General features: G+C 41.0%; 1 protein-coding gene across 2 annotated transcripts in view; it reads right to left on the bottom strand.

Annotated features, from left to right (window-relative positions):
• Window positions 1–376: 376 nt before the first annotated feature.
• The window catches only part of SLC25A12 (solute carrier family 25 member 12), a 107,833-nt gene continuing 90,715 nt past the window's right edge, over window positions 377–17,494 (bottom strand). For both annotated transcript variants that reach the window (XM_020990961.2, XM_020990963.2), the window contains 5 exons: window positions 9,247–9,387; window positions 6,353–6,491; window positions 3,128–3,286; window positions 2,940–3,030; window positions 377–1,024 (listed from right to left, as the gene is read on the bottom strand). In XM_020990961.2, coding sequence (XP_020846620.1) covers window positions 826–1,024; window positions 2,940–3,030; window positions 3,128–3,286; window positions 6,353–6,491; window positions 9,247–9,387 — 729 coding nt within the window. In that variant the 3' untranslated portion in view covers window positions 377–825. The remainder of the gene's footprint in view (window positions 1,025–2,939; window positions 3,031–3,127; window positions 3,287–6,352; window positions 6,492–9,246; window positions 9,388–17,494) is intronic.

Raw genomic sequence — 17,494 nt, 5'->3', positions numbered from 1 at the left:
GAGCCTCACCCCTGCTGTATCAGAATAAGGCAAGGCTGCCAGAAAAGAATCTGGCAAAAGAAGAGCTGTCCAGGAAGGAACCTACTGACTGAACAGAGGATTATACTGGAAGCCGTGATAGAAGGGGGGCATGTTAAACACAGGTTAAAAAAGGGGAAAAAATGAGACACAGAAGTCATGATGCTAGTCCTTTGGCTCCCACTAGTATGCGTCTTTTTTCAAAGAAAGTGCCATCCAGGCATGTCATTGGCAGCTCTCATTCTGCCTTTAGCAGCAAATACTTTTTAAAAAAATTCCAGAATGGAAAAGTCATTTCCAAGCATTCCATACATCTTCTACTGATGCTTTATTGCCACGTCACCAATAAAAGAAGGAATTTAATTTTAATACATTTTTATTGTCATGTGATTCTTCATAAAACACTTTCAAAACCTTCTGTACATTCCCAGCCACTCAGAACTGCTTTCCCCTCCTATAAATGGCATTGGTAGGGTGAGGGTGCCATGATGTCTCTGTACAAAGATGTACAATATGTACAGTCACTAAGTGCAAGCCGTGTCAGGCGGAGTCTAGGGCGCTAACTCATGCCAGGCTTAGAAAAAAACAAGAAACATTTCAACACCAAGACTTAAGCTTGAAACTCTTGTGGTGGTTTTTCTGTGCAAATGATTACTTTATAAACAAATATATGTATATACCATATAGAAAGAACTGGTTTAAATTCTCAGTTCAGCTAGAACCATGCAGCTGACTGGGTAAATGACAGTGCTGCCCTCCTGTGCCTTTCTCCATCACAGCCTTTGGCCACGATGAACACGCGTCTCCTCACTGCGGTGCCGTCGCCACCTTTGGCTGAACTGCAGCAGCAACCGGAGATGTAAATTTGGGGAGATAGAGGCCGAACTTGTTCTCGATGCCCGCAAAAGTGGCCGTCGCCAGTCTGTAGCCACCGATGTGATCAGGGTTGGCAGGAGGAAGGTCGGCGATGCGCGATTTGGGGGTAGGTTCTGAGCCCGAGGGCTTGCTGTTGGTAGAAGGGGATAGAAAGAAAACAAACATGGTCAATAAAACAGAGCTTTGGAGATTAACAGCTATACTAAGTATATAGTGTGTTGGCTCCAAAGGGGGTACTTCCCAAGAATGAGCAGGCAAGACCAGAAAGTACCACCCTCTCAGGGAAGTCCCTTACTGAAGTTACACACCCTAAGACACGGTTTGTAAGCATGCTGCTGCCAAGACAAGGTGCTTTCTGAATCTCAGCAAGGGGCAAAAGGGGCCTTCCTAAAGGGGAAAGCATCAATTGAGAGTGTAAATAATGTAAGATTAAACTTGTCATCTTGGAAATTGTAGCACATGGCAGAGGAGAGGGGTGTCATGATCAAGGTTTCTGTTGTGTAAGAAAGAGTGAAATGCCAAGAATTTGTCTTTCTCCTACATGGTCCGGGGGAGAGAAAGAATGTTTTAATTCCAGTAAACTGTCGAAGGTTCCTTAGACAGAAGGAGCTCTCAAATGCAGAAAAGCAATACTGGGAGGTTTGATGGAAACCTCCCTCGAGAATATCCCTCTCTGTTTACTGTGAGCAACCTCCTAATTTTGTGATTTAGCCTCCAACGCAGACTTACCTAGAAGGTAACTCTTTATAGATAACTGGAACCAATTTTCAACCACATAAAACTGCTACCATAAATCAACAAATTCACCTTTTGTGAAACTGAACTAAAGCCTGGCCTCCACCCTCAGAATGATCAGAAATCTAGGGATAGGGGAGATCTTGGAGGCTATGAAGAGGGCCACATGTGGCCTCCTCATTTTACAAACAAGGAAACAAAGGCCCAGGGAAGTTAAGTGACACATCCAGTATCTCATGGATCTGTGGCAGAAGTAGGATTTTAACTCAGGCCCACTAAATCTACAGCCAATGTTCTTTCTATTGTCTACCCTTTCCTTCCAAAATGAATTGACAGAATCCTATTTCTCTTGGTCCTGGACCCACGGTTACCCCATTAATACTACCTGTGAGAACCTGGACAAGCTACTTGGCCTCTGGAGGCCTCAGTTTCCTCATCTGTAAAATAAGGGGGTAGGCTATAGCGGAGGCCACATGGGGCCCTCTAGGTCCTCAAGTGCACCCCTTGGACTGAATCTAAACTTTACAGAATAAGTTCCCCACCCCTGGGCTGGATGATCTGTGAGGTTCCTTCCCATGAGTATAACTATTAAAGCCCTTCTTCCAACTATAATCATAACAATAGTAATAATTAACATTATATAGAGCTTACCATACAACAACCCTGTGAGGTAAGTGCTGTTATTGTCCCCATTCTACAGATGAGGAAACTGAAGCAGACAGTGGTGAAGTGACTTACCCAGGGTCACACAGCTAATAAGTATCTGAGGCTAGATTTGAACTCAAACCTTCCTCCTTCCAGGCCTGGTACTCTACCCATTATACCACTAGAAACCCCACTTATTCCCCCCCCCCCACACACACATTCATGGCTCTCTCTACCACTATTTGAACTGAAACAAGTAAGTTATTTACAATGGGAAATTCTTGATCTTTTCTATATCAATGCAAAAAAAAATACATGTACTCTACTCTGACTTACAGTAATGACATCTGCTTTGAAATTAGAACTATATATTGTTGGGTGATAGGATAAAGGGATTAATGGAGCTATGAAAAAATGAAAAAAATAACACTTTGTTAAAATGCAGGTGTTTCTAGACATTACTTTGTTACCTCCCTCTGTTCTCCCTGAGACAGTTAAGGGACAACCTACAAGATACACCATCTCATTCTTCCTGGTCTCTTGATGCCACTAGTTTACAAGAATGTGTCCCAGAAAGTGTTTTTCTGCCAGCCCTCTAATAACCTTAAAAAACTTAGCACAGCTCAACTCTCTCTTTATAAAAGGAAATCCACAGCAGCACTTACAGGCCTCCAAAATCGACATAGAACCATCTCTGTAGAAGTTCATAGGTGACCAACGTAACCCCAAACTGGGGGGAGGATCGGAACACTCGGGCTGCAAAAAGGGAAGGAAGCAAGTCAGCTGACTTCAGCAACCAAGGATGGATCTGGCAAAGTGGGAAGGAAGTGTTCTACTTTAACCTGGCCCCTACCTGCAGTCCCTTTCCAGAACGCCGACGGCCCTTCTTCTCGCAGTATCTTTCTGAAACAGTCAATAACACCACTGTACGTTGTCTGACCGGCACGGGCCGCCACTTGCAGCCTTGTCTTGATGACATCAGCAGGGGTTACCAAAGAAGCAGCAGGCACACCTTTCAGGAGAAAACCACATTTAATTCACCCAAAGTATCCTGTAAGAGAGAAATACTTCTAACCTCTAACAATATAACTACCAACTTTAACCCTTGTGGGAAGCTTAAACTTTCTTAAATAGGCACTTGGGTGCTAATGGAAAAAAAAAAGGCATAAGATGACTGTTAGTCACTTCAGGGGTCAGAGCAAAACCTTTCTGTGTTTCTCCTAAATTAGGAATGTCATATTTTGTGACAAGAATTGAAAATAATTCTACATTATATGAGTCAAAAGAACCATATGAAAAATTATGCTGTGATATAAACAGAACATTTCTTTCCAAGGTTCTCTTTCCAGCTGCATTATCAATCACATTAAATACCTCCCCATTTCTTCTTAAAGAAGATGCAAATATTTTCACAGGTAATAAAATAAAACCAGTAAGATGTTGGCATGTATCAATGAGCTGCTAAATACATCTGACACCAACTTGTGGTTGACTCATCAACCCCACCTTGCTCTGTGAATATTAGTAATTAGGATGGTCTACCTGCAGTATGGGCCAGCATAAAAATAGGTGACCCCCACTGGTACCAGTTTCTGAAGTGAAGGCCAGTAAAGCAGGCCAAGGAGGAAGAGAAACCATCAGTTTAAGAGAATCAGGACAGCTAGCTGTTTAAAGGGCATATCATTTACTGTATCTGAGATTCCTGGGGTCACACTGAGACGATCAGCAGGATCCAGAAAATGGATTTCACCAACCCACAGTTCATTTATAAAAGCAAAAACAGGGAACAAAGGAATAACACAAAAAGATTTTTTTAAAAAAATCAATTCTATCAGAATACCACTGAAACAGCTACCAAAGTTAGAAGGGCTGATGGAGGGGCAGGCACGTTATAGAGAAAAGCAAATACCACCCCACTCTTGTACCAAGTTTAAAACTGCAACTCCTACAACTCAGGATGAATGACTTTCCTTAGTACGGTATTTGGTACTTTCCTCAGCGACCACATACACTTCAACCATTTATGGGTAAACATTAGAAATACTGACTTCTGATTTGAAAAATTCCTATCAAATCACTGTGGGTGAGAAGCTGGGATTGACAGCATTTCATGGAGATGACATTTTCGAGAACCATATAAGTTTGGGTTGGTTTATTTACTTGGCTCTCCCAACTGAAAAAGAAACCAACCACAGCTCAACCCAAGGCACAATGCCTGGCCGGCCTTGGACAGCTCATCTCTTGCTGCTTTTTGTTGTTGATTTGGAAATTACATGAAGAAAGCTTGGCATGGGAGTGCTGACCCCAATTTAAAATGGGGAGACTTCAGTCAGAATGAGTGAGCTTCAGAAAGGAGTGAGGCCAGCACACCATACCAAGTACAGAGAAAATAAACTCTCTGGTTTCCAACTGTCCACTTTAATAAAGAGAAGAGGCAGAATAAAGCAAATAACTTGCTGAAACATGGTAATGCCTTCCTGCAGCTCTGGTGGTAACCAGTCTTGGAAGGAGGTTCTCAATCATAGGCTGAAAAGCTGTGGACATCTGTCTGACTGGCATGGCCCTGCCCTGCTTTGCTGGTTGTTATTTGTCCTTTGTTCTGGAAAAGGACCACCACATCGGGGAGGTGATGCCAGAACAGGCAAGTGAATGGATTTAAGTGAGTGAGGGAGGTACAAAGTTACTAGCCTCACTTTCTCTTCCTCAAAGGACCTGAGGAAGCCCCTAGGCACCTAAATTTGGGAAAAGATGGATCTTCAGACCATCCTGCTAAAGCCAGCAGTCACATTGCCAGGGAACATTTTCTATGAAAGCAGTGTCTGAACCCTGGACTCAGGACTGGCGGGTCATGTTTTGGAGGTTGGAGATAGAACTATTCAAAGTCATGCTCTTCCCTCCGCCTCTCTCTTTATACAGTTATCCCTTCCACATCTGGGGGTTAAGGGCACAACCCCACATTCTGGGAAATCCAAGTGAAAATTTTTGGCCTTCTCTTCGTACCAGAGAAGTCTGAATTATTGTGGTATTAAGAGATAAAATATGCTGATATTATACAATACTACACATATATTTTATGCATTTTTGAGTTTCTAAACTTTTTCTGTGCTGTCTGCTGGCCTCTGAGTGTCATCTGCGGCTTCCACAAAACTCCCCCAAATTCCTATTCAATTGCTTATTCCAACCCATGATGTATCAATACCTAGAGAGGGATAGTTGAGATGTGGAAGGGATAACTGTACTTTCTGGAGAGGGGATGGGGACTAGACCTGGGATTTCACTGGTATAGAGAACACCCAAGTGAGGAATCTCCCACTAATTTGGGTCTGTTCCTTGTCTGCAAGTTACAGTTTTGGGGAATTTCCTAGAGCCCTGAAAAGTTACGATCAAAGGTGGGACTTGAACGTTTGTCTCCCTGGCTCTGAGGCTGATTCTCTTTGTGCTACATCACGCTGTATCTCTACACTTGCTGACATGCAAGTAAATGTCGAGTGATTTGGGACTGTGTGACTCTCTCTCCTGTGTTACTGTTGAATACTGACAGCTCACAAGGAAACCTTGTTTTACTTACCGCTACAAATCAAACATCTGAAGAAAAGCATGAGGTTATAGGCTGAAGTGGGAAGAGACTCTTACTCTTACTGAATACACCTTTTAGACTAGAACCTTTCCTGATACCTGATTTATAACTAGATAAACCTCCTCAGCCTCCTGAACCCTTCCCATCATCCCCAGCTCCAATCACCTTCTAAATTGCTGGTTTGCCTCACCCAAGATTTACAGTAGGGTAGAAGCTTCTGAAACATGTAAATGATGAAAGCCCAATTTAGATGGGCAGATCTAATTTGGCTACAAGTTGCTAAAGCGGCATTAAGCTGTTTATCCACATTATGCAAATGTAATTAGCTCTCATCAGAATTAAAGTATATCCCACAAAGGAGACTGGTGATCATATTTAAACTTAGTCATCTACAAACAATAATCCTGGCTCTATAAAGGGAACAGGTACCTGTAGACTCTATATTTCTATGTGCAAAGAAGAAATAAAAGGCTCTTTTGATTAAAAAAAAATTACTCTTACCTGCCATAGCTCCAGCTGCCAGGAGATTTAAGCCTCCAACATGTCCATTTTCATCAGCTAGGAGGAGTTTACAGTGAGCATAAACAGGAAAATAGATGGCAGAGAAGGGAATGTCTCGGAGGAAACACGCTTTGGCACCCTGTCACATACAGAGAAAACAGTGCACACCAGTTGTATAAACAGGGAGAATTAAGCTAGCAAGTTACCCAAGTGGGGAAAAAGGTCTCCAGGTGAAAAGCCAGTTGCAACTTCAATAGTTTTTCAGGGATCTGGCAGGGGAATAGGAGGAGGGGGGTAGTTATTAGAGAGGGGCGCTGTGAGGAGGGATACACACCCACAGTAGGGTTTTAAATAACTTATTCTTAACCAGGAGAGCATGGTACAGAGTACCAGCAATATTGTAAGGATGATCAACTGTGAAAGACTTAGCTGCTCTGATCAAGACAATGATCCAAGACAGTTCCAAAGGACCCATGGTGAAAAATGCCATCCATCTCCAGAGAGAGAACTAAAGAATTCTGAGTGCAGATAAAAGCATTCAACTTTCTTTCTTTCTATGATTTTATTTTGTTTGTGTTTCCTTTTGCAACATGGCTGATATGGAACTATGTTTTGCACGACCTCACACACGATGGAAATCAATGTGCTTGCCTTCTCAAGGAGCAGGGACAGGCAGGAAAAAGGCAGAGAATTTGGAACTCAAAAATTTTTTGAAAATGTTAAAAAAATTTTGCATGTAATTGGGAAAAAGCAAATAAAATGAACAAAAAGAATTTTAAAAGAAAGTACTTAATAAATGCTTCTTGAAAAAAGATAACTTCTTCCTAAGGTTCCCTAAGGCTTAATAAATATAGGTACCTTCAGCTGGCCACCTAAAGAATGGAACCACTATAAACAACTAAGAAGCTATTGGTGCTTCTGTCACAGACTCTATTTTTAAGATAAACAGCATTTCTATATATAACCTATATCAAATTGCTTACCATTTTGGGAAGTGGGGAAGAAAAATTTGGAACTCAAAATCTTGTAAAAATGAATGCTAAAAATTGTCTTTACATATAATTGGTGGGGGAAATACTCTTTAAAAAAAGATTAATAGCATTCTATAATATTATAGGATTACAGAGAGGTAGAATGGACCTTAGCTGCCATCGATTCTCATTTTACAGATGAAGAAACTGAAGCACAGAAAGGTTAAGTTACTTACCCAGTGTTACACAGCTACTAAACATCTGAAGAGGGTGTCTAAACCCAGGCCTTCTCTACTTCAAGTAAAGCACCCTATCCACTATTTCATACAGCTTCACTGCTGGTTGATTTAGTGGGTTAAGTGACTTAATGTGTAGCTGCCTCTGGTGAAAGAGCAATATTGGAGAATAGAAGAAATCCTGGTCATGATTTTGTTCAAAATCACCACCACCACTGCTAATGAAAGAAAGCCAAGAGAGCTAACAGAGAACTAAGTCAGTCCATGGCAAAATATAGTAACTACCAGGGATCATAGAGGGTACTGTAACTGGCTTCCTTCTGAAGGGAGGCAGCAAAGCTGGCAAGCAGATACGAGAAACAGTGACCCTCTCTATTTCCCTCATTTGGGGGAGGGAAGTAGAGGTGAAGATGGGGGTTATTTGGCAAAAATAAGAATTTTCAGCTCTGGCTGCCTGTTTAAAATCACCCAGAGACCACCTGCCCCACTCGGTTTCAGTGAGTGCCTTTCCAAGCTACATCACTAATTATCAATGAGTTATCAACTGCCTGGTCTTGATCAGAGCAGATGAGAACTCTATCTTCATAATTTTTTTCTGATGTTTTTTAAAAGACAAATGTCAGTCATAGAAAAACTCCAAGGTCTCCTTAAGGCACTGTATAAAGAGGAATAATTTAAAGTAGCAGTACATTAAGGTGGGGGTGCAATTGGGGGAAGAAACAATGAAGGAAGCAGGAAATCCCAAATCTCCAAAACTCCCCAAACTCCCAAGTGTCGTTGTTCTCCTCCTGCCACGGAATTGTGGTGCAAGGCTCTCTAGACAACGCTAGAGCTGGGGGGCTCTAATCTACAGAATTCCTAATAAAAGCTGCCACTACGGAGGCACATTTACACATTTCTAAAGTGTTAGCTCTATAAATAAACCAGCTTCCAGGAGGATGCTTTGGAAGCACGGTGCACAGCTGCCTCTAGGTGCAGAATTTACCCCCTTGTACCAGTGAAGGGGATGGGAAGAAAGACTTCCTAGTTTAAGAAAACTAATAGCTTCTGCTCCATTTCATCTCATCTGTAATGATGGGAGTAAGTATACCTGCAGGGAAGGAATCTGTTGACTGGCATTTTGCTAAAGTACAGTACAGTGTGGGCTTTTTTTTTTAATGGAATTCATTATTGACAAATCCTACCACTTAACTTCTTAAACATCTGAATCCTACCAAACTCTACTACAGTTTCCTGGTCGTCAAATTATTAAGACAAAGGGAGGCTCCCACTGGGAAGATAACAATAGAGATAACAGATTCAAAATAAATGTAAGACAATTTGAACTCCAAAACAAGCACAAAAGGAAAAGCTGAGAAACTTTTCACAAACCCCAACCAAATGAAAAGATGAGCGGCTGAAGCCAGAGGGTCTGCAATAGACGCCTCCCTGGGGAGAGGCATAAAAGCCCAGTGACTGGGGTGTGGGGGCCAGAGACAATGTTTGTATATCCCACTACCTCGACTACAGCTTCAGGTGTTTTTCCTTTTGTGTTTTCTCCTCCAGGGGCCACCGGGCAGGAAAGCATTGGGGTTGTTTTGTTTGTTTTAAATGTGAAAAGGTCTTGTTCAACACAGTTGGGTTTCACAGTCTTTCCCGTCCATCTAAGGTATAGTCAGTCCCCTACTCTCTACGGAGACTACCTTACCTTGTACAGCCCAAAGAGCCCCAGGTCTCGAAGAACATTCAGGGCACTGACTCTGGGACCTGTGGTGATCTCCCCGGCTACCTGCAGTCGAATCTTCACAATCTCCAGAGGATTAGTGAAGATGACCTGAGAACCTCCAGCCTGCAAGAGAAGGAAGAAAAGAAACTAAGAATTTCTCTAATTGGGGGCATGATGCTAGGGGCACCAAAAATCATTGTTCCCTCAACTAGCCTTCATTATGTGCCAGGCAGTTCGAAATGTAACACCCTGAAAATTTTCCCTACCTACCCTGCATTGGTTTGCAGCTAGCCTCTCCAGCCCAGGCCAGAGGAGCTAATCCCCATTGTTGGCTCTAGCCCAATTCTGGTTGTATTGGGATCTTTTCATTCCCTAGGCTGGAAATGTGAAAATTGTGGGTTTTTCTTTTTTCCCCAATCCAGTCTGTCCTTAACCATCCTTTTATGCTAACTAAATAAGGATTCTCTACACAGGAAAGTGAGATAGATGGAAGGATACAGCTTTTTTTCTTCTGCTAGTCTAAATCTTTTCCAAAAAATCAGTCAATGAGGCATGAAAAACCTAAAGTTATGTATGGGGCATAGGTACACAGGATCTAGACTTAGGTCCAGAAAAGTTGTGAAATGACTTGCCCAAAATGACACAGGTTATAAACACAGGTTTTCTGATTCCAAGACAAGGCCTATAATGATATTCTTTAACATTTAATAAAAGCTTACATTTACATAGCTATATATTTTATACCAGTATTTTCATTCATTCACGTTTATGAAGCACCTACTGGTGTTAGGTGCTCCTTAGATGAAGACAAAAACAAGAGTCCCTGTCCTCAAGAGGGTCTCTATCAGGCTGCCTATAATCTGTGTGTTCTTAGGCAAATTACCCAACCTCTCTGGGCTTTCACTTCCTCTTCTATACAAATGAGGGCATTGAATTAGGCGAGCTAGAAGGGCCCTTGTGGTTCTAAAGTCTAGTATCCACATGCTCCTGGGTGATGTTCACAGATGTCCCTCATCCTCTTGCTTTACTTTTGTATCTTCAGGGCCTAGCACATTCTAGGCATTTAAAGCTTTTCAGATTAATTGTTCAGTTGCTTGCCTCCCTCTAAGCATTAATGTAACTTTCAGAAAATCCTTCTTGGCTTTTATTTCTGAGCCTTGTAAAGAGCAATCAATCTAACTCAGGCATCCTCTGGGCCCATCAGAGGGGGAATGAGCCACTCTTGTTCAAGTTTCAAATCTAACACCATGAACACAGCGCTGAGACAGATCGCCACTTACTTAAGAGGTGCTGAGACTTCCCAAAGCATAGCTCAGAAATAGATCGCTTACTTAGTCACTGGGAGTATTCTGTCATACTCCGGCCCCCTCCCCTCCAAAACAATACATGCTCTGGCAGTCTGACTGACAGAAACCTCAAATGGGAAAATGAGTGTTTTGCATCTGAAATTTACAAAGTACTAGAGAAGAGAAGAAAAGGCACAAACAAGTTTAACATGAATGATAACATCCCTTCCTTTGGTTTCTACAGTGTTTCTCGAGTGTGTGTGTGTTAAGTTTCAACTGCCTCAGCCCCTCAGCCCTCACAGAGGAGAAAAATTCCTCTTTGCACATCTCCATCCCATAATGGTAAGCTGTTCACAAAGGCCTGTCCTGCTGCAAGAGGCCTTTCACCAAGCAGCATTTCAAATATAAGTGACATCCTCAGATATCCTCAATGGGGAATGAGTACAGAAGGAAAGCCTAAGCAACATCCTTTTTAAGACTGCATTAGAAGTGACCTAGGCCCTGTCCTGTGCTTTCTACCAAGCAGAAGGAGCATACAATCTGGCTCTGATTTTTTTTTAACTTAAAGTCCAAGTTCTCCTTTATTTCTCCTAAAACAATAAAACATGTACGAAACAGCCCCCAAGAATGGTGACTATAGCCTTCCTCTGGCTAAAAACCACAGCTTCTCTCCCCAAGCTCCTCTGTAAATTGACTATCACAATCATTTGGAAATTGTTATGTTGGGGCTGGATCCTGAGCCCTCTCCCCCTCGTGGGAAACCTATTGCTCATTATGACCCGGGACAGTAATCCCTTCTTTGTCTATAGAGCAGGGAGAGGCAACAAGTTTTTGCTGCTCAGTCTCATCATCTCCTGAGACCAGAGCCATATGCAACAGCCCAGCCCTGCAACCCCATAATGCCATTGGCACAATGGCCCAACACAATGATTTGACCCAGTTTTGCATCTTGATTTTCCTCTGTGTGTCTCTCCCTCTTTTAATCTGTTGCCCAGCAGGAGGAAACATTTCAATGTTTCAGTCTCAGCAAACAATATTTTTTTAAGAGATTGCTGGGTGACAAATTATGTTAAAATGATAATCCAAATAATTCCTCCTGATGGAGTGTTAAAGACCAAACCAATTGGAAAAGTGTACGGACTTCCCTGAAGTCATACTTTAAAATAATGGTAACAAAGAAAATTTTGGTCCAAATTTCTTCGTTTTCTAAAGTAGATCGAAACCACAGCTGACAAAAGCACACTTTTTGATCATAACACAGAAAATTGGGGACTACCAGACAATGTCAGCCCTGGGGTGATGTTCATTAAATGGGGGCATTACATTTAAATAAATAGGAACTTAGTTTATGTTTTTAATCAATTATAAATAATAACATCTTGCCAGACAAACAAGTAATCTCCCTCAGTTAACACATACACTGTACTTCCCACAATAGGACCAGTTTCAAACTAGCCCCCTCTCACCCTCTTCTTTAAATTGATATTTCCATTCCTTTAAGCAACTCACCAAATTACTTTTTGAGGTATACAATTCAACAAACATTTTTAAAGCAACTGTTATGTTTAGAGCACCATGGGGGGGAAGATACCAAATTTAGGTAAGACATAGTCTGCCCCCCATGAAATTTACAGACTGGAGAGAGGGCAGAATTTGGGACACATAAATAGACAACTATAATGTCTACTGAAGGAATGAGATGTATACATATAAAGAATAGTATCATCAAAGAAAGGAAAAAACACAGAGAGTAGAGAGTGTTCAGGAACAGAGAACAGTCCAGATTGATTGGTGTGTATTTTAAGGGTATTAAGATAACATGTTAATGGCCTTGAATAGCAGATGGAGTACCATGGACTTGGGAGGCAACAAAAAGGCACTGAGGAAAAAAAAAAGAAATTTAGATGATAACTTTGTTATATAAAAGGAATAGCAAGTTGTACATAACAGATTTGCAGTTTCATGTGCAATCATCTTTTTATTATACTATGTTATGGAAATGCTTGTTTTATTCCATAAATTAAAAGTAAGGTTTGTTTTTTTTTAAAAGACACTGGAGAGTTTTGAGGAGAGGAAGGATGAGGTCGATTCATCATCAGGGCAGCTAACATTTCTATAGCTCTTTAAGGTCTACAAAGTATTTTACATATAGAATCTCATTTACGTATATAAAAGTACACTATAGGCAGGTGTGATTATTATCCCCATTCTACCGATAAGGAAAACAACCCTCACAGAGGGTTAAGTGACTCCTCCAGGATCACCCCGATAATGTGTCTTGATGTAGGATTCAAATCCAGGTTTTCCTGCCTGAGTTCAGAGCTCTATTCACCACACTAACCCGAGACTTTCTTTGAAAATGCAAAAGGCTCACAGATAAATGAGGGCAATTAGGTGGACAAAGAGGTTGGTTTTTGTTGTTTTTTTTTAAGGGACTAATTATTGGTTCTCTTCATTACTTTCATTTAGCAAGTAATATGTCTCAGGTGTTTTACAAAACTGAATCTAACCAATGTGCATTCACATGTATAGATATATACACGCCCCTTCCAAGACACCAGTAGGCCATAAGACACCTATCGAGTCCCTACTATGTTCGTACAATCATGGATGCGAGTCACAGCTATGGGTTCTGCTTAACAGATATAGAGTAGCATATTGCAATTACATTACTTCTGTAGGCTTTTAAAAATGAAAAGAAATATCAACTTGTGTTGAGTTTCACAAGCTGTGGTGGATACACTATTCAGGTTATTAGACAGTTTCAGAGAAAAGAATAAAGGTTCCTAATAACATGTCTAAAAACACTGAAATCTTAAATCCCTTTCAGCAATGGAATCAAACTCAAATAGAAAGGCATCCTTGCAGGCCTCATATGGACTTTGAAAACCACAAATTAACATTATCTGTCATACTGTATTTTTATTTGTTTTGTCAAACATATCGCAATGGGGCCACCCTGGAGCAATATGTGGCCTGCATGTTTGACACTTGTGCCTTAGAGGGAAGTGGGAAGACCTGGGTTTATATATTCTTTTTCTTTCCTTCTTTCTTTCTTTCTTTCTTTCTTTCTTTCTTTCTTTCTTTCTTTCTTTCTTTCTTTCTTTCTTTCCTTCCTTCCTTCCTTCCTTCCTTCCTTCCTTCCTTCCTTCCTTCCTTCCTTCCTTCCTTCCTTCCTTCCTTCCTTCCTTCCTTCCTTCCTTCCTTCCTTCCTTCCTTCCTTCTTGAAATTGGGGTTAAGTGACTTGCCCAATTAGGCAACTGGGGTCACACAGCTAGTAAGTGTCAAGTGTTTGGTCTAATGCAGGATTTGAATTCAGGTCCTCCTGACTTCAGGGCTGGTGCTCTATCCACCATGCCACCTAGCTGTCTCTATATGTTATTTCTGACACTATCTGTGGCATTTAAAAGCTGTTGCAAGACTTATTTTCCAGGGGCAGCTAAGTGGTGAGGTGGATAGCGCACCAGCACTGGAGTCAGGATTACCTGAGTTCAAATTTGACCCCAGACACCTAACACTCACTAGCTGTGTGACTCTGGGCAAAGTCACTTAACCCCAAATGCCTCACACAAAAACAAACAAAAAAACCCAACTTATTTTCCTTATCTATAAAATGGGGATAATATATCTCTAGAACCTGCCTCACAGGACTGTTGTGAGCTAATTCATGTAAAGTGAGAAAATGCATGTAAAAATCAATTTCATTACGATTCCTAATTAATTATTAGTAATAATAAGAAAGCATTCATGGGAGAGGCATCCTCTTAGTTTAAGTATGGACCTCAAACTTCAAACTTAGGTAGGAAATGTCTTATGAGAAAATTGTTAACGTTCTCCTGTCCCCCTGCACCCATCCCTTTACTCTGCGTCACCTAATGCTGACTTCCTCTTTTTTTTTGTATTCTTCAGATTTATCCCCTTTTTTTAGGTACAATAAAATTCCATTCCATTCCTATGCCTCTTTTGTTTTGCCACTACCTAATGGTTAGACACAGGAAAGGCATTGTGAGACCTCACTGACATTGGAGTCATAGAACCTAGGTTTGGAAATGAGTTTTGTCCCTCAGTTTGTGACTTCAGACAGGTCATGTCACTTCTCTAGGGTTCATTCAGTTTCCTCTTCTGGAAGATGAGGAAGTTGGACCAGATGACCTCTGAGGACCCTTCTAGCTCTGATTCTAAGATGCTATGAAACAATGGAACCCAAAGTACTTTGGGGTACTTGAGACTTTGAGCTAAAAAAAAAAACCAACCCATAATTACAGGTAGTTCCACAATCTCAAATGGAGATTTTTCAAGCCTGATATTTTTGATGGGTTTTTCCCCCTATACTGAGGGAGAAAATAGGTAACAAGCCACCTACTATTAAATCTGGAAGTTTTTGCTTCCCCCACCAAAAATGGCTCAAGAGCTTCAAATTGTTTTATTTCATCATGAGATGAGGTCATCATTGAACACCCACTCACACAGGGCAGATTCTTTTCTCAAAGTAGGCCAAATACTCATATTCAAGCTGATTTCAATCCTTTTATTTTTCACATAAAGTTGTCATTTCTTTCCTTTAAATCAATTATAAGAGAACTCAACAGTTGACAAATTTCATTTTGAATAGGGGTTATTCCTATGCAATAGAAATTTAAGGAAAACATCACAGTCGACACTTCCATTTAACCTCATGTCATTTAAAATGAGCCTCTTCCTAACTTTCTACCACCTCTCCCATGAGAAAATAAACCAAATAAATCTGACAACAAAGGTTATAGAAGAAAAGGCAGCAGGATTGAGATCTGGGCACAAACCCTTCCTGACCTGCCTGAGGCTGGTCTGGGGCTACAGAAAGGATCCCACAACATTTGACCTTTGCCCTTTTGATTCCACCCCAGAGGCAAGGTCTACAAAGGAGTGGCCAGATCCTGCCTCCTCTCAGTCCCCTGTTTACTTCCTACTTTGAACTGCTGCCTCCTGTACTGGCGCGATTTCCCACTAGCCACAAAAATGTGGATACAAATGCTCAATCTAGTCATTTTTTTTTTAATTTTTGAAGAACAAGAGGTAAAAACAAAGTCCTCCATAGCAAAGTCCCTGGACTCCTCCTGCTGGAAAACATGCAGTTTCTGAGTTCCTTAGTGGGGTAACCACAATTTACTCAGTATCTCCCAGCACAACACTGACCACAAAATACATGCATTTAAAGTTGTAACTCAAACCAACAAAAACCACAGAATTAGTAGCTGAGACAGACTCAGCCTAATCATACTATTGGAAGGAAGAAGTATAATGGGAAAGCGGTAGAGAGGATGTCGGTCTCTTTCCCACAAACAGATACAATCATCCAAAGAATAACAATAATAGCTAACATTTAAATAGCACCTACTATGTGCTAAGCACTTTACAAATATTATTTCCACACAACCCTTCAAAGTGCTATTATTATTCCTATTTTACAGATGAGGAAACTAAGGCAAACAGGTTAAGTGACTTGCCTGGGGAGGTCTCACAACTAATAAGTGTCTAAGGCTGGATTTGAACTCATGTCTTTTCTGACTTGAGACTCAGCACTCTACCCACTATGCTACCTCACAGATTTAGAATTAGAAGGGACTTTAAAAGCAATCAAATTCAACTGCCTAATTTTACACAAAGCTAGTAGCATCTGAGATAGCATTCTCACCCAAATCTGAGTCTAAGTCCAACATTGTGTCCACTAAGCCAGCTACTTCTATACTTCTATTATACTTCTATAATACTGAAGCTCACAGACTTCAATTTCTACAGTTTTATGCTGCCTCCCTTTAAGTAGCAAAACAAGTAATATTAATCCTTAAAGCAAAAAAAAAACCCCAATGGCTATTGAATGGTGTAGTTGGTGTAGGGGAATGGATGAAAAGACATGTATTAAGCCCCTATATAAAGTATAGATACAAATACAAAAAGTAAGGCCAGTTCCTGCCCTCAAGGAGCTTATAGTCTAAGGGAAGGGGGACACAATACACAAAGGAGAGTAGTGGCCAAGGATCCAGGGACAGGCATTTGGGCCCAGAAAGTTACAGGAATGTACTGACCCACCCTATCCAGGAACAGTGGCAGAGTTGATTTGATAATGGTTCATGGAGGGGGAGAGGTGGCTAACCTGCACAGCAAGGTGGTTAGTGAGCCTATGAAAGACTGAGAGAGTCAGAGAATCAGGAATGAGACTTTTCCTGAAATAATGGTCAAGAGACATTTACAAGGGTGAAAGTTTCTCTAAGCAGAACAGGGAGGTGGCTGGAGAGGCCACCAGAGATCAGAGAGTTAGGATATGTATCACAACTTGTAAGATGATGAAGTCAGAATAGATCTCCAAGATCTCTTCAAGACTCCAAGAACTTTATGAATCTATGACTTGGGTTCTAGAATTGGTTCTGTCACTGACAGCACGGCAAGTTTCTGCATCTATCAAGGGAAAGAATTGGACTAGATTAACTTCTAAGGTCCCTACCAGATCTAAAAGGTTTAGTGTTCTAAATCTCCACTATCTGCAAATGTCCAGATGGCTCATGCCCAAATCCAGGCAAACCTCAGATATGTTGTGGGTTCAATTCCAGACACCACAATAAAGCGAGTCACACAAATTTTTTTGTTTCCCAGTGCATATGAAAGTTATGCTTATACTATACTGTAGTCTATTAAGTGTGCAATAGTATTATGTCTAAAAAATGAACATGCCTTAATTTTAAAATACTTTATTGCTAAAAAATGCTAACCATCCTCTGAGCCTTCAGCGACTTCTAATCTTTTTGCTGGTTGAGGGTCTTGCTTTGATGGCTGCTGACTAATCAGAGTGGTGGTTGCTGAAGGTTGGGGTGGCTGTGGCAATTTCTTAAAATAAGACAACAGTGAAGTCTGCCACATTGATTGACTGTTCCTTTCACTTGAACACTTAGATGCAATTGTAGAGCTATTA

The sequence above is a fragment of the Phascolarctos cinereus genome, unplaced genomic scaffold (assembly GCF_003287225.1).
Source record: "Phascolarctos cinereus isolate Bilbo 61053 unplaced genomic scaffold, phaCin_HiC Scaffold_726;HRSCAF=1367, whole genome shotgun sequence".
Classification (NCBI taxonomy): domain Eukaryota; kingdom Metazoa; phylum Chordata; class Mammalia; order Diprotodontia; family Phascolarctidae; genus Phascolarctos; species Phascolarctos cinereus.
This window is presented reverse-complemented; position numbering and strand designations above follow the sequence as displayed.